Below are 22,147 nucleotides of genomic sequence, written 5' to 3'. Positions count from 1 at the left end.
CCTTTCCCTCCCGCGGGCGGGGCTGCAGGCGGCCCGGGGCTGCCCTCCTTGCTGCCCTCCTTGCTGCCCTCCTGCCAGGGGTGCAGCTCCATAAAGCTGGGGCGCCCCGGCGGGTCTCCAGGGCGGCCACTCGCAAGGCCGAGCTCGACGCCGACTCCCAGCGCCCTGCTGCGGCCCCGCGGGACCGGGGAGCACAACGGCCGGGGGCTCAGTCCAAGGGCCTCTCGGTTCACACCGCGGGGACACCGGGGCCGAGGCGGACGCACCTGTGGCAGAACAGGCAGGGCGTCTGCTGCTGGTCGTGCGGGAGCGCCGCCTCCGCCCCGGCCCCGTCCTCGTCCTCGTCGTCGTCCTCCCAGGCGGCCTCGTCCCCGCTGTCCGACAGCTCCGGCAGCTCGTCCTCCGCCGCCGCGGCGCCCCGGCCGCCTAGACACGCGCACCGTCAGCCCTGCCCCGGGCCGCGCCGCCCCCGCCCTCCCGCCGCCCGGGCCCCGCCGCCCCCTCCCCCCCCTCCCCCCCCTCCCCCCCGGGACGCTCCCGGTGCGGCGCCGCGGCCTCCGCGCTGGGCGGCCAGGGTGCCGAGGGCCCGGGATACCCACCCGCGGCGCCCGACGCTAACGAGCACATGGCGGCGGGGAAGCCCGCGTACGGGGGCGGGGAAGGGGGCGGGGGCGGGGGCGAGCGCGAACGCGAGCGCGCGGCGGGCAGGGAACGCGGCCGGACTCCCCGGCGCCCGGAGACGCCAGGGCGCGCGCGCGGGCAGGGGACCGCTTCCGGCCTCGGGCCGCCGCCGCCGTCGGTCACGTGCGGCGGGTGGGCGGGGCGAGGGCGAGTGGGCGGGGCGCGCGTGCGGGCAGGGGGCCGCTTCCGGCCTCAAGGCCGCGGCTGTCGGTCACGTGCGGCGTGTGGGCGGGGCGGAGGCGGGGTGGGCGGGGCGAGGGCGCGAGCCCCGCCCCCTCGCCCGCCTCCCGCCCCGCCCCCGCCCCGCCCCCGCCCGCTGGGTTGCAGGAGCGCGCGCCGTTGCCCGCCGAAACCCGGCGGCGGCGTCGCGGGCCTTGCGGTGCCTCTGTCCTCCCCGCGCGGCGGCAGGTGTGAGCGGGAGGTCCCCGCGTGCGGCCCGGAGCCCCGAGGCGCAGAGACGCCGCCGCCAGGGTTCTTCCGCGGGCGCCGCGCCCTTTGTGTCCCTCGCTCGAGGACCGGGCGGCGCCCTCTGGCGGCGGCGGCGGCGGCGGCGCGGCGCGGGCCGGGGCTCGGGTTCCGGGGCTCCCTGACCCCCGGGGCGCGGGGGGGGGCCTGCAGGAGCCGGTGGGGGCGCCCTCGAGCGCACGGAGGTCGAGGCCTGGAGGACGCAGGACGCAGGAAGCTCGGGTCCAGCTGCTGCCTCCGGGCCCCGCCCCGCCGCTCGTCGCTGAGCCTGGAGCAGCGCGGTCCGCCGCCGCGGCGTGGATCCTGCAGAGTGCGGACGAGGACGGAGCAGCCACGAGCGGGGGGGATGGAGGGGCGGGGCCGTAGAACGCTTAGACGTGGCGTGGACTCCCTCCTGGGCAGGCCGCCGGCCTCCTGCCTCCTTCCCCTCCTACCCCCCGGGCCCGGAGCGCTTAGGCGGGAGAGGGCAGCAGTCAGCGCCCAGCGCCCAGGCCCTCCGCCTTGGCCCCGCAGGCCCCTCGTGCCCCCGCCCCGGCACCCCGGCACCCCAGCCCTTCCCCTCGGGTCACCCTCCTGCCGCTGACCTAGAGCTCAGCCTTTTCACACCTCAGCGCTTCTGCTAAGAGTAATCTACAAAAACCACCATTTCTCAAGTTTCTGGTCATTCTAGCAGCCTTCCTTTAGTTTTTTTGTTAGCGTGCACCATTTGCTTCTATTTTATTTTACCTTACAGGTTCTGTTTGACCCTCAGCGCCGTGCCGTGGGGGTACGGGCCTGGCCTCTCATTTCTCGGGCACAGGGCAGATGGCCCAACTCCTAGCAGGTGCTCAGTGACCAGTTGCCGAGCGAAAGTGCCGCCTCGTATTGCTAACCTGCCCTGGATATGCTCTTACCTGTAGGCTCCCAGAGGACAGAATCTACCAAGTACTAGTTTTGAGGATTTATCCTCGGATTGTCAGAACAGCCGCTGGCTCTGCTAGGTCAGCCTTCTGCACCGCTGTATCCCCACTCGCTATGCGCCCAGAGCACACAGCGAGCACGCAGCATGCTCAATTAACTAATTCAAGGCCTTGGGTTACCTGGGCCCATTCACCTGTTTGCTTTATCCTTCCAACATCACCTCCCTCTGCAGCATGGGCCACCTTCTCTGTGTGTAGAACACCTGGAGGGAAATCTGCAAAGTCCCTTGGGAACCCCCAATGTTAACAGGAAAAAAAAAAATAACACACAGTCTAGATGGGTGATTGAGCCAGAATCTTGTCCCTTGAAGTTTGTGACTCCCCCACGATGCTGGGCTTGGGAGGGAGCAGCTTTGCTCTCTACTCCAAAGCCGAACACACACAGATCCTCCCCCTAACATCCCCTGTTCACTACTGAACGGGACCTGACACAAGGTTTTGTGGGTAAGGAAGTAACAGAGAGAGGACAACTTAAAATTGGCCACTGGGGGCAGCTGCTTTTAGAGCCCACAGGCCTCAGGATGTCCTCAGGGGGTCCCCTGACTTCATGCCTCACTCCTTGGAACCCGCGCTTGTTATCACCCAAACATGCAGGCTCTTTAGAGTCCAGACCCAAAGGAACTCTGCCTGGCAGGAGGAAGATGTTCCTTTCCTACCCCTTCCTAAAATAGGTCTCTTTCCCGGGTGACTGACAATGGGAACGTTCAATCCCTTTTACAGATATACACCCTCAATTAAAGGGGATGGCCTTTATCCTCTAGGTGTCCACTAAAGCCTGAAATGTACCTGGCGTACTGTAGACCCTGTACAAACCACCTGAATCATTCAAATATGTTTCCCTCAGCACAGAAGTTAAGACAGGTTTCATCACTATCCTTTGTTCCTGGATGGAAAGTTAACACTGTGTACTGCTCTTGACTTTGACCCTTCCTTCTGCATCTTTCTTTCCTCTTCCATAGTTTTTAAAGTGTGGCACCTTGACATACACTTCTACTGGCTATGTGAACATTTTGTGGTTAATCACTTCTGGGATACTAGACCCTATAAAAGAAAACAAGTATTTGGATTTTATTCATCTGTAGCATGTACTAATTGTATAATGTATAATTCATGGGAGAGCTCAGTTATATAACTTTTATTATATATTTTGAACAAGTAGTAAGGCACAATGTTAAACTTACACAAATACAGCAGTCAGCACCAGGTAACGCAAAGACACGAAGGACAGTTTTATAACAGACCTCATCTGCAGAATATAGAAGGTTTGTGCTGCTGCTCTGACTGCAGACAAGCCTTTCAAAGCAGGCCTCCCCACCAGGCCTCTGGTTCTCCCCAAAGTACCAGAACCACTAGAACCACTAGAGGAAGCTTTTAAAAAAAAAAAAAAACCAAAAAAAAATAAAAATAAAAAAATAAAAAATAAAAAATAAAAAACCCAACAGATTCCTGTACTCATACCTTGAAGATTCTGCTTCAGAGGTTTGAGGGAGAGCCTACAAATCTCTACTTTGGAAAACTCCCTGGGTGACGTACATAGATGTAAGACCAGGCTCTGAACTGCTGATGCAGTTCACAATAGTTTTTGATTGGATCTGGGCAGCTGAGATTAGTGAAACCACAGTTAAAACACAATAACTTTTTTTAGACCCTGAAAGTACCAATTAGGCAGTGGGTGTTGAGTTTTACACAGGAAGCATTTCTCCGGCATGGTCATGGTTTGAGACAGCTGTCGGCTTTCCCCAGGTCATGGATGGCCTTATTATCCAGCAGTTCTTTCTTCTTGCCGCTTGGGCTCACTGCGTTGTTCAGCATTGCCCTAACCACAGTCATCACTGGCACAGAGTGCCCACTGGCCCAAGATTCTGGTAGGGAGCCAAAGAATTTCCTAACCAACCATTCACTTGGGCGTGATTCTTGCCTATCACACAGTAGAACTCTAAAGAGAGAAAGAAAAGCAGAGCAAGAGATGGTTTATTGTCTTCAGACCATACACAGTGTTTTGAACTGTAAGTACTCACCCGGCCAAATTCATGGTAAAGCCCTAATCCCCAGTGTGGGTGTATTTGAACACAGTGCATTTACAGGGATCATTAAGATTAAATTAGGTCCTAAGGGTGGGACCTTGATCTGATAGGACTGGTATCCTTACAGAAGAGGGAGAGATATCAGATACCTCTCCACATGCACACAGAGGAAAGACCATGTCCGGACACAGAAGGCCATCTACAAACCAGGAAGAGAGGCCTCAGCAGACACTAACTCTGATGGCACTTCTAGCCTCCAGAATTGTGAGAAAGGAAATTTCTGTTGCTGATACCTCTCAGTCTGTTATGGCAGCCTGAACAGATTAATACAATGGGTGAATGGTTTCATTTGGTGAATGAAGAGGATTTTTTTTTTCAAGGCAGCAAAAGCCACCCAGAAAATTCCAGACTACCCTGAACCTGGCACCAACAAACTGTCTACTCTTTCCTCCAAAGCCAGAAAGTATGTTCTTCAGAGAAGCAATCCACCTCCAGCCAACTTCTTTCATATCTTAGATATCTTAATTGTCAGCCTCTTCAAATAGAAAACTAACTTCTAGGGAACAACGAACAGTGGTGTGCTGTTAGGCAGTATGAAGACTTACCCAGGCCTGAACACAGAGTAACGATCAAATTGTAACTCTTCAACCCTAGCTTCCACTTCTCCCTGGTAATAAAAACCACATTTTAGTATTTAATCAAGAAGACCAATTTACTGTAATGCTTAAGAGGGAATAACTTGGGGTTTTGAAGATAATCTGCTTCTGTGGGTCTCAATAATTTTAAGTATCCTTATCTAGAATTTGAGATTCTGGGAAGTTAAGGAACAGATCGTTTATCCTGATAGGCAGTAGAGAGTTAAAGAAGATGTCCTGAATGAGAGGATGGCTACATAGTCCAGCCTCTCATGTGACTGATTATAAAACAGATCTAGTGAGTAAGTAACATGTTAGGAGTGCGACCATAAATGAATAACCTCCCCTTAGTCTAGAATTAGTGTTGCAAGTTGATGAACATCAACTTTTTGTTGGTAGTTCCAAGGGGTCAGAAGACCCACAGATGTCTTCCTAACAAATTCCCATCAAATTTCAAGAAACAGTGAGATTACATCCATATGATGGTTTTAAACTAAATTTGTTAAACCATGAATCTTCATCCAGGCATCTCTAAGAACAGAAATGCCCGAGGAGCTCAGGCCATAGGGGCCTTGTAAATTCAGTGGCATGCTCCCCTCTTTCTTGGCCTGTTCATACTATTCATTTGGCATTTCACCTGATGTATCACATAATCTTGGGTAGCTTTTTAAAAAACCTTCTAAAAATTAATTATTTTCTAGAGAGCTGTGCCATCTTCACCACAATCTAAGTTTAGAATTTTCTTTACCCTCCTCCCCGCCCCGTCCTAGCCAAAAACCAATTAGCACTCACTCCCATTCCCCTCCCCCAAGCCCTAGCCAACCATTAATCTCTCTGTCTCTATAGATTTGCCTATCCTGGGTATTTCATATAAATGGAATCATACAAGTTGTGGCCTTTTGTGACTGGCCTCTCTTTTATTTTTTTATTTTATTTTATTTTATTTTTAAAGATTTTATTTATTTATTCATGATAGTCACACAGAGAGAGAGAGAGAGGCAGAGACACAGGCAGAGGGAGAAGCAGGCTCCATGCACCGGAGCCCGATGTGGGATTCGATCCCGGGTCTCCAGGATCACGCCCCGGGCCAAAGGCAGGCGCCAAACCGCTGTGCCACCCAGGGATCCCTTTTTTAAAAGAGCATGTTTTCAAGGTTCACCCACATTATAGCATGTATCATGCCTTTTTACAGTTGAATAATATGCTTTTCTATGCATATACCAGATTTTATTCATCTATTCATCAGCTGATGGGTATTTGGGTTGTTTCCACTCTGGCAATTATGGATAATGCTGCTATGAATATTTCATATGCAAGTGTTTATTTGGACAAATCTCTTAGCTTTTACAAAGATATGTTTTGTCTCTATTAGGAGGTTCATAGAAGAATTAACATAGCAGGCTAGACTCTTAGAAAGGCCTGCTTGCAAAGTTGACCTCTGGATTGTGTCTGGGAACTTGGATTTCAGGACCATCCCATCATTACCTAACAGATAGGGTAGCTTACAGTGCCTAAACTATCTGTACAATGGGCTTATGCTGAACACCTGCTTTCCTTTTGGAAGTTTGTAATTTTTCCAGGCTCAGGGTGACAACGTGATTGACCCCATCAAAACTCTGAACTCCAGGGCTCAGGGGAATTTCTCTCATTTTCTCAACACTCATTGCTGAAGAAATTAAGCATGTGTGACTCTACTGAGAGAAGACTCTGGGAAGCTCTTATCTATTTCTTCTGGACTTCATTCCATGCACCCCCTCCCTTTACTGACTTTGCTTTATAGCCTTTCGTTGTAATAAATCACTGCTGTTAATATAACTATGTGCGGAGTATTGTGAAACCTATCAAATTACCACACTTGGGGCTAGGCTTGGGGAATCCCCAAACAAGCAGCTTAGAGATACCTTGAGGGCAAGAGCCATACCCAATAATAAACAATCATCTACTCTGGAAAAGTTTAAGAATCATTGCCTCAAAGTCTCTTCTAATACTGATTCCATGCTGCTATTCAAGATCAGAGCTGTCACAACTCATTTCATGATTACTAGATAAAGAACAGGGGGAAAGAAGTTGGAAATTATCTTTCAAATCACTCCTGTTTACTAAATATATCCCTGCAAATCAGTCCCTGCCCTATAAAAAATGCATAATATAATGCACTTAATGCATTTATTTCTGTATTATTTAGCATTTTACATTATTTAGTATTGCCAATTAGCCAGGGTGCTCTAAAGTATTTGAAAGATAGAAATGTGCACCAACCTTAACTTGCAGGTATAAAAAATTGCTTGACTTATCAGCTCCTTTAGAGGACAGCAAGTTAAAATGTTTGCACCCTCCAGCTTTTGCCAGCTCCGCAGACTTGAAGACATAATCTCGATCGACACGAACAAATCCTTCCTGAGGGGGAGAAGGATGTGAGTTATTTCCAGAAAGCTGTGAGTTCATCTTAAAGATTACTACTCAGGCTGGGTGGCAGGCTAGGAAGCCTGAGGGGGAATGGAGATCTAAATAAAATGCATCCAAGCATAGACCCTGGGAAAGGTTCCAAGTGTGATCCTCAGGATAGACAGACCAGCTTTGGCAGCAAGGCCAGTAAAAAAACAAGGATGGGGAAAAAAAAAACAAGGAGACTGACTTTGAGATATAGACACCAAACAAATCTGCAAGGAGAGAAAGGAACAAGAAGACCAGGCTGAGAAACGGCCTTAAATTACACATTTCTATGTCTTTTTATGACCTTTCAATTCTTGACTTTCTCTGTGTCAGCTCTAATGGGCAGGGGTCTCAGGGTATAGCCAAGAACTCTAACCCAGCACTATCAGAACAAAGTCTATTTAATTTCTAATTTTTGTTTATGTTTTACAACATACCTCACATATCAGTAAAGAATGTATCCTCACTTTTTTTTTTTTTAATGGCAGATATATAATCAAGAATGTGTGGGGACCCCTGGTCTAGACTCAGTCCAGTGAGGGTAGTTAGTAGTAGGGTCTTTCTTCTTAATTCATATCTCAGCATCAATGTATGCCCAGGACATGATAAGTACTCTAAAAATATTTAAATGAATGAATTAAAAGTCCAATGAAAGCAGAAAAAAGGCAAATCCAATTAGAGAGAGGGAGGAAAACAAAGAGCCAAATGGCAATAAATAGGAGGAATGGGGAGGATGGTGCAAACAACAGAACGTAAACTCATCTCCAGGACCTAATATGGGGGAACACATGTGTGTACCGGGACAAGAGAATGCTACTAAGCAACAGCTTCTCAGGACCACCACAAATGCTGGCATCCTCCAACTCCAGAGCGCTGGGATGAGTCTTAAAGCCTAGTGAAGCTGAACTTCATAAATACCCACAACTATGTGATGAGGTTTTCTATGACGGTTCCAAATCTGAAGACTTTACCACCCTAATGATTTTTAAAAGTTTGTAAAAAGATTTTATTTATTTATTCATGAGAGAGGCAGAGACACAGGCAGAGGGAGAAGCAGGTTCCCTGCGGGGGGGCGGAGCCCGATGCTGAACTTGATCCCAGGACTCTGGGATCACAACTTGAGCCAAAGGTAAGATATTCAACCACTAAGCCACCCAGGCGTCCCCCTAATGATTTGTCCTAGGGTACTTATTGATCCTAAATGCTTTATTTCATAAGAAGATGTGTGTCTTGTACCTCAGGAATCATCACATCCAACTCCTTCATTAGGGAGATGTGAAAACAAGGACCAGTGATCTGGTGACCTTCCGGCTAAGAAGAGAAAGCTGGGAGCAAAATGCATATTCTTGACTCCGAGCAGTGCTCTCTATTGGACCCCTCTTCCTTCTTATCTCACAATGCCTCTAGCTAACGAGAAGGACTCATTCATAACTGGGGTGGCCCCATAAAGATGTCCACGTGCTGATCCCCATACCTATGAATATGTCAGGTTACACAGCACAGGGGAATTTAGGCTGCAGGTAGAATTAAGGTTGCTAATCAGAGGACTTTAAAATACGATTATTCTGTATTATCCAACTAGGCCCAACGTAATCACAAGAGTCCTTAAAGGTGGAAAAGGGAAGGAGAAAGGGGAAGAGCTATGTACACAGAGTGACAGGACTCAGTCCCTTGTTGCTGGCCCTGAAATGAAGAAGAGGAGCATGAACCAAGGAATGCAGGCGGCCTCTGGATTCCCCCCAGAGCCTCCAGAAGGAAAGAGAGCCCTGCCAATACCTTGATTTTACCTCAGCGAAATCCATTTCCAATGTCTAACTTATAGAACTGTAAGATGATACATTCATGCTGTTTTAAGCCACTAAATTTGGGACCATTTGTTACAAAGGCAATATGAAACTAAGAGTTTTCAGTTTTAAAACAATGGGCCCCTAGCAACCTTCTTCAAACTTGCATGGAAGATCATAAAAGAAAACATATTCTAAATACAGAGCTTGATGAATTTTCATTAACTGAACAGCCTCTGCAAACAACTCCCAGATCAAGAACTAGAATGTCACCCTTACCCCAAAAGCCTCTCCTGTCCTCCTCTGTCATCAGTGCCATTTTTTAACCACACCTACTACCTGCAGGGCAGGGTTAGTTTCCCGCAAACTTCACGCTTTACCCACACATCACCACCATCTCCTTCCCCGTTGTACACCTGCACGTTCGATCCTCACAGCAGACCCGCCTACACCGTGATTCAGCTCACGATGCTGCTTTTACACCAGTGTGAGGCAACCCACGTTTACTACTCAGCTCATCCTGAGAGAGGGATGGGATTCTCCTCAGAGCCATCTTCCGAATTGAGATTTTACATGTGCTGAAAGTATGCCAAGAAAAACAGTCCAAAGGGACACAGAAAAATCCTAAAGCCCTCGGCTTCTCTTCCCCATCTATTTCTTCCCCTTGCTCCAACTCCCCAAACTCTGATTTCAAGAACAGGTTCATTATTCACAATGAAGTCACAGAGTTGACTAGTGAAATAAATTCCTTTTCGTCTTTGCTGCTGTTGAAGCACTACTTCTTAGAAGAGGTATCATAGTTGTCTCTGTTAAAATGCGTATTCTTTCATCAGCTTCTTTAAAAATAAAGGAAAGATTCAGCCAATCACAAGTCCCTGGACCGACGCTGTCTCTCTCGCTTAATCCAGGGCCAGTAAAGGGATAATTTGATTAAACGGAGACCCTAATTTATTTGGCTTTAGTTCTGGATCAATCTCTCCTTAATAGAGTCCTGCCATCTCCAATTGTTTGATGAAAATTAAAGTGACATAAATGCCATGGGACTTTTTCAATCTGATTAGTCAGCTAAAGCACATCAATACCACCCTAGCCATCAGACTCTGGCGTCCTTCCTTTCACCGGCCTGGCTAACAACTGACAGCCACTCGGTGAAGGACGAGCACCCACGCTGCTGCGGAGACCCCCACACTTAGCCCGTCATCCCTGCTCAATGGGTTCCGTTGACAAGGTGCCCACACCTTTCTCCACCGCTGTTCTCTGGACAAAGCTAAATATTGTTTTATTAGCAATCAATGGCTGTTAATCCAAAATGATTTCGCAAATCCTCTGAGCCCCCAAGCTGATTATAAATACGCATTTTTCCAAGCCCATAAATTTTGAATTTCACTTCCCCCACCCCGAGGCATGGCCTTTTGGCTGGTGAATGAAACTCAAAAGCAAAGGGGTCAACGGCTTTCAGGGACTTAGAAACCAAACTTAAACACGGACCCCGGTGACAGACTTGGACATACCAGCACACACGAATTTTCTCTGCTGTGAGGAAGATGCCATTTAGAGATGGAAGGAAGCTATCTTTAAAATCTTAACATCCTTTCTTGTTCTCTAACGGCGCAAATAAAAAAAAAAAAAACAATAGAAGAAACAAGCAAAAACAAGCTACTTCATACAACACAATTTTTCAGAAAAACCATATTTAGTTTCCCTAACCATATGGCGAGGGAAAAGACATCTCTTCTGAGAGCATTATGTTCATTCTGTTGCAGTGTCTGTATGATTCTATAGTCAGTGTGTCTTACTTTAAGCTAGGAATCAGAGTTCCTTCTAGAAAAAGGAATTGATTAAATAAGTTCCCGCTATAAATTTCCTTTGCCAGCACCTGCTCAAAAGATTAATCACAATATAATGCGACTCAGCAGAGAGATCTTCACAGGCTCCATAAATATCAAGGAAATAAATTCTCTAATTACTCTTTAAATCTTATTAAAATCCAAAGCTACTAAGTATTTCTTCTAATCTTCTTTACACATGCCTGAAAACTAGGGACATGCTGGCTTAAGAACCTCTCCTAACGAGGTATTTTAGCCCTGATGGGCATGACCAGAGAGCACGTCACGATGACTCAACATCCGGGGGACCTTTCTCCAAGGAGGGGCGATCTGTCACCCTGTAAAGAGGCCCACTTGGCAATATTTCTGCTTCAGCTTCTGTCTCCTTTATTCCTGTTTCAATCCAACCCTGTAAGTTAGACTAGAAGACAAATGCAGACAAACAACAAATGGTACGTGAGACCCTGCTTGCTTGTGTTTCTGGAGAGCATCTCTATATGTTTGACATACAGCAGTGGAACCCAGATCTTGGTTAGAGAAAAGTCCGGATAGAAAAATAAAACAGATAACTGAGATTTCTTAGTCCATCTCTACATTCTTACAAAATGTTTCCATTTGGGGCATTCTTTTCTCTGTGTGATGGAAGTCAAAGAAATCTACAGGCCGGGATCCCTGGGTGGCGCAGCGGTTTGGCGCCTGCCTTTGGCCCAGGGCGCGATCCTGGAGACCCGGGATCGAATCCCACGTCGGGCTCCCGGTGCATGGAGCCTGCTTCTCCCTCTGTCTATGTCTCTGCCTCTCTCTCTCTCTCTCTCTCTATCATAAATAAATAAAAATTAAAAAAAAAAAAAAAGAATTCTACAGGCCAAAAGGGACGCAGTGGTCACTTGTTTCTCAGTAGTGAGAAGAAGGCAGCACCGGCCCATGGGAGCTACCTAGCACCTCCCAAGTCCCTGGATACAGCTATTTGGTATCCAAACAGAGCCTCAAACCATTCAGGGCCCTATGACTTCACAAGCCTCATCCTAGACATCGAATCAAACAGTACAGATTACAACAGGAGACAGCAAGCTTTCCCTGTGAAGGATGAGAGAGCAGATACTTTCAGATTTGCGGGCTTCTTGTACAGTTACACAGCTCTGCCATCATGGGACAACAGCAGCCACAGGCAACACAAAGTAGTGAGAACAGCTGTGGTTCCTTACTTATTTATGGATACTGAAACCTGAATTTCTTATATTTTCACATGTTGTGACATATTATTCTCCTTTTGACATTTTCTAGCCATTCAAAAATATAAAAACATTCTTAGCTCAATGGGCTACCCCAAAATAGGTGGGCTGTATGTGGCCCACGGCCTATGGTCTGCAAGCCCCTGGATTAGAAGAATGTTTCATTAGAATCAGAAGCCAGGGATCCCTGGGTGGCGCAGCGATTTAGCGCCTGCCTTTGCCCAGGGCGCGATCCTGGCGACCCGGGATCGAATCCCACGTCGGGCTCCCAGTGCACGGAGCCTGCTTCTCCCTCTGCCTGTGTCTCTGCCTCTCTCTCTCTCTCTCTCTCTGTGACTATCATAAATAAATAAAAATTAAAAAAAAAAAAAAAAGAATCAGAAGCCAGGAGACCCTAACAATGCCCAATGGCTGCTTTGAACACATGAACAACATTGTCCATTCAACAGAATCCAAGAAGCTGGACTGTGAGGAAGCTCGTGGAGAGATGAAACTGTATTGCACCGCCTCAAACTCACTAACCACGTCTGTCTCTGAATACAAATAAGGGGGAAGCACTAGAGTCTCAGTGACATCAGTGAGTTTCTGCTCCACACCCCAGGCCAATGTAGATCTGGTTTTCAAAGGGCACTTCACCCTTCACTAACACACAGGTTTCTTACCCATACAAGTGAAGGCCATCTGGGACTCCGGTACCTAGCAGAGCAGCTGGAGAGGAAGACTAACACATCCTAATGCCTCCTGAAAAAGCAGGTCCAACAAGAGGAGGGTTGGCTGCATCTGAATCTCCCAAGGAGCTTGCTAAAAATAGTTGCCAAGCTTCAGCCTTAGAGATTCTGACCCAGTAGATCTGGACTAGGGCCAAGTAAGGAAGCCGCAGCACTGATTGGCCAACTGGGGCCTGTAAGCGTGAAAAAGGAGATCAGCATCTAACAGGGCTAAACGAAATGGTTTTCCAAACAGCTGGAAAAGCTAACAGATAGTTTCAGGGACAATCTGAGTAGACTGAATTTTACGGGTTATAATGTTTTCTCCAGAACTCATATAAAGTCGTGACCTCATATAAAGTAGTACCTCATAATGTAACTTTATTTGGAAATGGGGTCACTGCTGATCTTATTAGTTAAGGTGAAGTCATACTGAGTAGGGCGGTTCTGCACCTACTTGGACTAGTGTCGTTATAAAAAGGAGACATTTGGATGTAACCACATGCACACAGGAAAAATGCTAACTTAAAAGACACAGAGAGAAGGTGGTTATCTATGAGTCAAGGAGAAAAGCCTGGAACAGTTCTTTCCCTCACAGCCCTCACGGGGAACAAGACCTGCCAACACCTTATCTCAGACTTCTAGCTCCTAGAGCTGTGAGACACTCAACTTCCGTTGTTTAAGCCAAATTCACACACTGAAGATCAAAGGGAAATAAGATGGCTACCCAGAGGGTGTGGATGAGACAGAAACCCTGAATTTCTTGAAGTTTTTCTCTACTGAAAAATGATGTTGCTGAGGAAAAACATGGGACGTTCCAGTTATGAAACAGCTACAGAATGACACCAGGCTTGTACAACCTTGCGGTATCCATCAGATGAGGTCTTTTTTCTATAGAGAGGGCTGCCAACCAGAATACCAGGTAGGGTGAGCTTGGAAATTCACAATACCCCATTGAACAACTATCAGTACCTTAGTACCCAGCCACTTGTGAACTGTCATCTCTTTTAAATTGCCTAAAGTTATCACAACCTCCAAACTTTACATTGCATCCAATTTAAATTAGTATCAACTTATTAGTTGGCTTTGGCTCCTTAGTTTTTTTCTCTTATTTACACATAAATACTTTTGTCTTTTCAGACTGATTTTGGAGAACAAAAGGTATTGAATAGCCCAAAGGGTGGGGAACCAGCTCCATTAAAAAAATATTCTGGATAGGGAAGACACCCGATTCCTCTGATTAAAATTCTGTGCATTGGAATACTACTCAGCCATCCAAAAAAATGAAATCTTGCCATTTGCAATGACATGGATGGAACTAGAGGATATTATGCTAAGCCAAATAAGACAATCAGAGACAGACAATTATCATACGATCTCACTCATATGTGGAATTTAAGAAACAAAACAGGATCATAGGAAAAGGAAGGGAAAAATAAAACAAGACAAAATCAGAGAGGGAGACAAACCATAAGAGACTCTTAATCATAAGAAACTGAGGGTTGCTGGAGGGGAGGGGATTAGGGTGGGTGGGGTAACTGGTGATGGGCATTAAGGAGGGCTTGTGATGTAATGAGCACTGGGTGTTTTATGCAACTGATGAATCCCTGAACTCTACCTCTGAAACTAATAATATACTCTATGTTAATTGAATTTAAATTTTTAAAAATTGCTTTACACAATTTGAATGCAACAAAGCAATTTAGACTTTTTTCTTGGAGTGCCCTATAATGAGATTTGCCTTATTGCACAAAAAGGAACTGCTCTAGGCCTAATGCAGTGGTTTTTATTTTGCTGAGTCACTGCCAGAATCAGGCTGGCACTTGAGACAGTTCAACCTGCAGTGTACTAAACAATAGTTTTGCAATGTTTTTTAGAGGGCACGCTGCTTGTGACTGTCCCTGGGATAGAAATGACTGTACTAGCTGCTGAGCAGGAAAATGACCCTTTCTAGGAGATACAATATGCCAATTCCTGGGAGAGTCAGACTTCTCTATAATCCATGCTTCCCAGCACAGAGCTCAAAACCCAGCTGGGTTCCAAAGTGGACATAACAGAACTGCAGAACTCTGGTAAAGAAATACATCCCTACCAAAAGCATAAATAGAATTATTCTTTGGATCACCAGCAGGGCCAGAGAACTACATCTGAGCTATACTCCTTAGTTGGTATAAACCAGTAGTTCTTAACCATGTGCCCTCCTAATCTTTCTGATACATGGGCCTGTTTATAAATCTATGATAAGGTTCCATGGCAGCATCATAGACCTGCATATTTAACAGACACATTTAGGGGCTTCTGGGTGGCATCTGACTCTTGATTTCAGCTCAGGTCATGATCTCAGGAATGTGAGATCAAGCCCCACCTCGGGCTCCTCACTGGGCATGGAACCTGCTTGGGATTCTCTCCCTCTATCCCTTCCATCTCCCCTCACCCCCAACTTTGTCTCTTGTACCCTCTTTTAAAAAAAGGCATTTTTAGCTCCAACAATCCTCTACCAGAGAAATAAACTACAGTCAAGATATAAATTAAGATGTATTAACACTTGCTGAGGATCTATGTAGTAAGCGATGACTTTTACCCAGATAGTAAACTATGACTTCTGGACAGAGGCCAATGCAATTTAGAATACCATTAAAAAGCAAATAAAAATGTGGATTAGAACAGTTGTGCGTCAGTCAAAGCTGAATCACCCCTGGGGTTGAATCATCACTGAAGGCTGACTCATCACTAAAGGCTAGCTAAATCGTGCTCTTCTGACGTTCTATATCGTAAGTTTAAAACTTGGCATGAAAATAGGTTGAAGCAAATCATTTATGTGAGAGAGAACGCTTTAAGTTTAAGACATTTATAATAATAATAATAAAAAAAGCGTATTGCTAACAGCATGAGCCAGTTCCTTTTACTCAGACATCGTGGTTTGCCTTAGTCAGGGGATGTAGTGACAGCAATATTTGCAAAAGGCAAGACCTTGAAAATATTTATGATGTCTCCAGGACGAAGGCCTGAACTCACGGACTAGTTGGAAAGAAAGAAGAATGTATCAGTACCATTCAAAGTATAGCAAAGGCTAGGGAGGCATATGAAATCTGAAGTGATCAGAACTTATTTACATTTAAGAACTACAAATGTAAAGAAAAAGAAAGGTAAGCAAGAAAGCAAGCAAGAAAGGAATCTTTGACACGACCAGTCAGTGAAAGGCTAAGGAGTTGATTTCTTCCTTACCGCCCCAGCTTTTTTTCTGGTGGTACCCAGGCAACAAAATCCAACATCATGACCTTGAAAGGCAGAAGCGTAGTCATCCAACTTTTCAAAGTCCACCACTTCTTGATTCTAGACAACAAGGACACAGCTGTATATAACTTGATGTTATTAGAAAAGAGAGAAAAAAAAATACCCCTCTAAATGTAAAGAATAAATTAGAGAACATTACTGAAGAGGCTGCTCCACTTACCGTCAAATTTTGCAAGCTCTTTGCTCTGGCATCTCTTTCTCCTGCCAGTCTCCTATCTTTTCCATGTTAGTCTATTTAGTGGGGCAGATTCCTAGGGCATGGGAATTGCGATTCCACATTGTGCTTCTTCTACTTAGTAAGAAACCTCTGAGAGAGTTAGAGCCGCACTGGTGCAGAGTGGCAGAAAATTGGGGCATTAGATATTAAGCACGGAAATGCTTAATAATTTACTCAATTTAATAAGGCACTGAATGGTTTTTAAAACCCATGATCAAGTGACTGTTACAGATACTGTTTACCAAATAGATACTTTGCTGGGAGACAGATCAAGCTTAGCAATATAATTAAACAGAAATTAAATTAAGGAAAATGCATCATCATAAAAAAATTTTGCAAGCTCATTTTTTTCCCACTAAAATGCAAATAATCTGAATTCAAAATCAACAATGCACTTGGAGGTCCACGGTACACATGCTTGAATTATAAGTGATTCAGATCTTTAAGGTCAGGTTCAATTATAATTTTCTATCTGGAAAAATAAAAGACCTATCTATACTATCAGGGATACCAATCAAGTTTAATATTGGGGCAAGGAATGGTGTTTGGAATCTCAGACCTAGGTTCAACTCCTGAGCCTGCTACTTACTAAGCATGTAATTCTGGTCAAGTTCTTGGCCAAGTCATATGTCTCAGTTTTTTTAGCCATAAAATGTGAATGATAATCTTTCCTTCAGTTCATGAACCACCTGTGTTAGAATCAGCCAGTGATCTTTGATGAAAAGGCATATTCCTAGGTGTCGCACCAATACTTCTGAAGCAGAAAATGCATTTTTAATAAGCGTCTTCTGTAAGTCTCATGCTGACCCCAATTTAAGAACCTCCACGGAGGGGTGCCTTCCTGGGTGGCTCAGTCGGTTAAGTGTCCTCATCTCTTGGTTTTGGCTGAGGTCATGTTCTCAGGATTGTGAGATCGAGCCCAGTTCAGCGGGGAGTCTACTTCTCCCTTTCCTTCTGTCCCTCCCCGCCCCCCTCTTGTACACTCTCTCTCTCTCAAATAAGTAAATAGAACTTAAAACAAAACAAACAAAAAAACCCTCTATGTAACCTCGTAAGTTTACTGTGGAACTTTAAGATAGATTGAGAAGTTCCCATCATCCAGGAGTTCAAATAAAATGTAGTTTTCCTTCGCTATCACCAGTTCTTTGAAAAGCATTTCCCTGGCACTGTGAGGAAACAGCACTTTCAAACAGCATTTTCTTCATGCTGAAGAAAAAATACGTTCCCATTAAGTGCATAACCAAAAGACGTGCCACCGAAACTGGATTATCAAAGCACACAGTTCAATTTCAGTTTCTAATTACCAAAGGTATTTGACACACTCCATGAAGCCAGACGATAAACACCACATATTAACTAAGTCTGAGCAAAGAGGGCCATTTTAAAACGGGAAAGTCCTGATGGACATAAGGTAAATGCAAAAATCACCTGACCATGGACCTATAGGGGTGAAGAACATTTATTTGTGAGACCACTTGTTTCTAGGAATATTCCACCTGTGAAGCCTATGGGACCGGCTTCTATAATTGTGGGGTCTCAGGATTACATTATAGTTCCATTTACTGCAGTTCACAACACCCTTTAAATGGGTAAAGGGGGCAGCCCGGGGGGGCTCAGCGGTTTAGTGCCCACCTTCAGCCCAGGGTGTGACCATGGAGACCCAGGATCGAGTCCCATGTCAGGCTCCCTGCATGCAGCCTGCTTCTCCCGCTGCCTGTGTGTCTCTGCCTGTCTCTGTGTGTCTCTTATTAATAAATAAAATATTTTTTTTTAAATGGGGAAAGGAATCTTCACAAAGTGCAGATTTCAAATATTTAGGGGAGATCTAGTATATCATTTGGTTAACCATGGAAGTGTAAGTGACAGTGAAGACAATGTTCCGCTTACATCCACTAAGGCTGCAGCCCTGGGAAGTTAGGCTGGGCAATTCTTGCAACAGAATAACCTCACCTGTATTGCCATAGACCTTGCCTGGTCAAGAAAACAAGCAAAGTGGTTGAGAAAATGGCCCATGGTTACAGGACTGTCCCTAGAACCCAGCTTGAACGGCCCCAAAGCTTGCTTTTTACCGTCTTCCTAGGCCCCATCACCAGCCAGACCGGCCTTCTAAGGGTCTAGATTGGGAGAAAGGTGTGCCAGTGGTCACACCGTGAGGGCGGAGGCCAACTTGCCCAGCCCGGGCTGCAGCTTCCTGGTCGGGACGAAGGCCAACCTACCTAACCCGGGCTGCAGCTTCCTGGTCAGGGCGAAGGCCAACCTGACTAACCCGGGCTGCAGCTTCCTGGTCAGGGCGAAGGCCAACCTGACTAACCTGGGCTGCAGCTTCCAGGTCAGGATGGAGGCCAACCTGCCTAACCTGGGCTGCAGCTTCCAGGTCGGGGTGGAGGCCAACAACCTGCCCAGCCCAGCTGCAGCTTCCAGGTCTGGCAGAGGCCAACCTGCCTAACCCGGGCTGCAGCTTCCAGGTCGGGGTGGAGGCCAACAACCTGCCCAGCCCGGGCTGCAGCTTCCAGGTCGGGGTGGAGGCCAACCTGCCAAGCCGGGGCTGGAGCTTCCAGGTCGGGCAGAGACCAACCTGCCCAGCCCGGGCTGCAGCTTCCAGGTCCGTGGAGGCCAACCTGCCCAGCCCGGGCTGCAGCTTCCTGGTCGGGACGAAGGCCAACCTACCTAACCCGGGCTGCAGCTTCCTGGTCAGGGCGAAGGCCAACCTGACTAACCTGGGCTGCAGCTTCCAGGTCGGGGTGGAGGCCAACCTGCCTAGCCCGGGCTGCAGCTTCCAGGTCGGGGTGGAGGCCAACAACCTGCCCAGCCCGGGCTGCAGCTTCCAGGTCGGGACGAAGGCCAACCTGCCTAACCCGGGCTGCAGCTTCCTGGTCGGGGCGAAGGCCAACCTGCCCTAACCCGGGCTGCAGCTTCCAGGTCGGGGTGGAGGCCAACAACCTGCCCAGCCCAGCTGCAGCTTCCAGGTCTGGCAGAGGCCAACCTGCCCAGCCCGGGCTGCAGCTTCCAGGCCGGGTTCTCACACCCCCTTCCCGGCCAGACTGCGATCACCTCTCCTCCGCCACGGGCCAGGCACCTTCAGCTGTAAGGCCTGAAAATACATTGAGCCAGAATCATCGCCAAGTGTATTTTTGAGTCCCAGCTCAAATACCCACCACATTTTTATAAGCTTCCTCATCGAAGGTGAGCCTTCTCCGGCCAATGAGCGTGACTTTGGAAAACAGGTTCTGTTCCAAGATTTCTCTTAAGAGCACTCTGCCGGTTTCCCCGCTGGCGCCCAGGATGAAGACGGACTTATTCTGCATCCTGAAGTCTTCTCGAAGCTTCGGCAGCGCCGGGGTCCCGGCCATGCTACGGAAATGACATGAGGGGGGCTGGTGGGGGGTGCGGAAGGGGTGCCCGCGGCGCGCCCTGGGGAACCGGAGTGTGCTCGGCAGGGAACCTGCTTCCCCGGGGAAGGTGCTGAAGCACCTGCAGGGCGGGGCGCCGAGCCCACCTCCACCTCCCGGCGGCCCCAGCGGGAGCTGCGCCCAGGTGCACGGCACCCACAGCCTCGCCCGGCCGCACGCCCGGGCCCTGCGCGGAGGGGTTACCTGCAGCCGCCCCCCGGGCCCGCGTCCTCACGCCGCAGCAGGAGCAGCGCGGCCACCAGGGCCGCCGCCGCCGCCGCCGCCGCCGCCGCCACCGCGCCCAGCGCCGCGGGCCCGGACGTCAGGGCCTCGCCCCTCCCCCGCGGCTCCCGGCCCCCGGGCCCCATCGGCCGCGCCCCTCCCGGAGCGACCCGGGGCTCGGGGGTCGGGCGGCTGAGCCTGCGCGTACCCGCTTGCGGCTTCCGGGGACTTCGCGGAGCCGCCGCCTCGCCCCGCCCGGCGGGGGGCGGGGCCGGGAGCGCGGGGGCGGGGCCTGGAGCATGAGGGGCGGGACCGGGAGCCTGGGGCCGGGACCTGAAGCCTGGGGGCGGGGCCGGGGCGGAGCCTGGAGCATGAGGGGCGGAGCCTGGTGCCTGAGGGCGGGGCCGGGAGCCTGGGGCTAGGACCTGGAGCCTGGGGGCGGGGCCGGGAGCCTGGGGCGGGGCCTGGAGAGGAGCGGGGCCTGGAGCCTGGGGGCGGGGCCGGGAGCCTGGGGGCGGGACCTGAAGCCTGGGGGCGGGGCCGGGGCGGAGCCTGGAGCATGAGGGGCGGAGCCTGGTGCCTGAGGGCGGGGCCGGGAGCCTGGGGCTAGGACCTGGAGCCTGGGGGCGGGACCGGGAGCCTGGGGCGGGGCCTTGAGCATGAGGGGCGGGGCCTGGAGCCTGGGGGCGGGGCCGGGAGCCTGGGGCGGGGCCTTGAGCATGAGGGGCGGGGCCTGGAGCCTGGGGGCGGGGCCGGGAGCCTGGGGCTAGGACCTGGAGCCTGGGGGCGGGACCGGGAGCCTGGGGCGGGGCCTTGAGCATGAGGGGCGGGGCCTGGAGCCTGGGGGCGGGGCCGGGAGCCTGGGGCTAGGACCTGGAGCCTGGGGGCGGGACCGGGAGCCTGGGGCGGGGCCTTGAGCATGAGGGGCGGGGCCTGGAGCCTGGGGGCGGGGCCGGGAGCCTGGGGCGGGGCCTTGAGCATGAGGGGCGGAGCCTGGGGCCAGGACCTGAAGCCTGGGGGCGGGGCCGGGATCCCGGTCTGGGGCGGGGCCTGGAGAGGAGCGGGGCCTGGCAGTGCTGGGAGACTGGGGGGCGGGACCGATAGTCTGAGGGGCGGGCCCTGGAGTATGGGGCGGAGCCTGGAGCCTGGGGTTGGGGCCGGGGCCTGGGGCGGGGTCTTGAGCGAGAGGGGCGGGGCCTGGCAGTGGGGCTGGGAGGCTGGGGGCGGAGCCTGGTGCCTGGGGGCGGGGCCAGGAGCGTGGGGCGGGGCCTTGAACATGAGAGGCGGGGCTGGGGAGGGGCGGGGCCTGGCAGTGGGGCTGGGAGGCTGGGGGCGGAGCCTGGAGCCTGGGGGCGGGGCCAGGAGCGTGGGGCGGGGCCTTGAACATGAGAGGCGGGGCTAGGGGCGGGGCCTGGCAGTGGGGCTGGGAGCCTGGGGGCGGGGCCGAGAGTCTGAGGGGCGGGCCCTGGAGTATGGGGCGGGGCCTGGAGCCTGGGGGCGGGGCCGCCAGCAGGTGCGCAGCGCGGGCCAGGGTGGGTCGCTAGGAGAGCGCTCCCTAAAGGTCATTGCTCCCCGCCACCCTTTGCCTGCCTTCGTCCCCGCCAAGGCTAGGCTCGCCCTCACCCATGGCCTCAGCCAATAGGCTTGACCTCCGCTGGTCTCTCTAAAACGTGTCCTTTCAGTTGCGTGTGCTGGACATCTCTATCTCAAGTTCACCACGTTCAAAACCTTAACCTTTCCCATCCAAGCACCCCCAACAGAAATGAAACAAACCTACTTCTTGCCTCTCTTGAGTGGTCTCGCTGTGCCCATGGGTTGTCACACTCCTCACTCCACTCTCTCCTCTCTCAAGTCAGAAGTTTGGGCTGTGCCCTTTGACTCCTTTTTCCTGGCTTTTCCGCAGCGCGGTTCATCACCAAGTCCTGTCATCCTATCTGCCTTTCAGATTTCTCTTGAATGATTCTTGCACTCACTACTGCTCACCAGTATAACTGGTTTCCCTGCCCAGGTCCCAGAGGGTGAGCCAGGGTGATCTTCCACACCTGATCCTGTGGTTCACTCTCCCAAGCCCAGATCAATGGTGTTTAGAAGGTAACAATCCATACTGGGCGTGCCCCTGATCTTGGAAGTTCTGAACAGGAGTCAGAATCACAATAGAAATCTGAACAGAGATAGATTGTGCTGAAAACATTGGTTATTTGGAGCTGTCCAGTATTCAAACTCTATCCCTAATTTGGGGAATTCCAAGATAAGTGAGAGACAGGACCCCCACCTCCTAC

The 22,147-nt window shown here is 50.0% G+C and overlaps 3 protein-coding genes across 6 annotated transcripts in view; 1 reads left to right on the top strand and 2 right to left on the bottom strand.

Moving 5' to 3' along the window:
- The window catches only part of PRMT3 (protein arginine methyltransferase 3), a 123,955-nt gene extending 123,218 nt beyond the window's left edge, over window positions 1-737 (bottom strand). The window contains exons 1-2 of one of the 3 annotated variants that reach the window (XM_038569256.1): window positions 600-737; window positions 267-426 (exon numbers count right to left, since the gene is read on the bottom strand). In XM_038569256.1, coding sequence (XP_038425184.1) covers window positions 267-426; window positions 600-627 — 188 coding nt within the window. In that variant the 5' untranslated portion in view covers window positions 628-737. The remainder of the gene's footprint in view (window positions 1-266; window positions 427-599) is intronic. The other 2 variants (XM_038569257.1, XM_038569258.1) reach the window with 2 other exon arrangements.
- On the top strand, window positions 626-1,729 carry LOC119877340 (basic salivary proline-rich protein 2-like). Its single transcript, XM_038568127.1, has 2 exons — window positions 626-891; window positions 1,009-1,729. The coding sequence occupies exons 1-2, from the start codon at window positions 626-628 to the stop codon at window positions 1,727-1,729; spliced, it is 987 nt and encodes a 328-aa protein (XP_038424055.1).
- A 1,496-nt stretch (window positions 1,730-3,225) lies between these two features.
- Window positions 3,226-20,143, bottom strand: HTATIP2 (HIV-1 Tat interactive protein 2). 2 transcript variants are annotated; one of them, XM_038569255.1, is made up of 6 exons: window positions 20,077-20,143; window positions 19,413-19,608; window positions 15,972-16,079; window positions 7,024-7,161; window positions 4,735-4,796; window positions 3,226-4,041 (listed from the first exon to the last, which is right to left on the bottom strand). In XM_038569255.1, the coding sequence occupies exons 2-6, from the start codon at window positions 19,605-19,607 to the stop codon at window positions 3,816-3,818; spliced, it is 729 nt and encodes a 242-aa protein (XP_038425183.1). In that variant the 5' UTR covers window position 19,608; window positions 20,077-20,143; the 3' UTR covers window positions 3,226-3,815. The 2 variants fall into 2 exon arrangements, with proteins under 2 accessions (XP_038425183.1, XP_038425182.1); XM_038569254.1 differs by lacking the exon at window positions 20,077-20,143 and adding an exon at window positions 19,851-19,977.
- Between the last annotated feature and the right edge of the window lie 2,004 nt (window positions 20,144-22,147).

The sequence above is a fragment of the Canis lupus genome, chromosome 21 (assembly GCF_011100685.1).
Source record: "Canis lupus familiaris isolate Mischka breed German Shepherd chromosome 21, alternate assembly UU_Cfam_GSD_1.0, whole genome shotgun sequence".
Lineage (NCBI taxonomy): Eukaryota > Metazoa > Chordata > Mammalia > Carnivora > Canidae > Canis > Canis lupus.
This window is presented reverse-complemented; position numbering and strand designations above follow the sequence as displayed.

Excerpts from the sequence above, each read along its gene's own strand:
- LOC119877340 (XM_038568127.1), top strand. The coding sequence starts at position 626 with ATGGCGGCGGGGAAGCCCGCGTACGGGGGCGGGGAAGGGGGCGGGGGC. Across the intron at positions 892-1,008 it reads CCTCAAGGCCGCGGCTGTCG|GAGCGCGCGCCGTTGCCCGC; the intron begins GTCACGTGCGGC and ends GCTGGGTTGCAG.
- HTATIP2 (XM_038569255.1), bottom strand. The coding sequence starts at position 19,607 with ATGGCCGGGACCCCGGCGCTGCCGAAGCTTCGAGAAGACTTCAGGATG. Across the intron at positions 7,162-15,971 it reads CCAGAAAAAAAGCTGGGGCG|GAAGGATTTGTTCGTGTCGA; the intron begins GTAAGGAAGAAA and ends TCTCCCCCTCAG. Across the intron at positions 4,042-4,734 it reads TACTCTGTGTTCAGGCCTGG|AGTTCTACTGTGTGATAGGC; the intron begins GTAAGTCTTCAT and ends TTCTCTCTTTAG.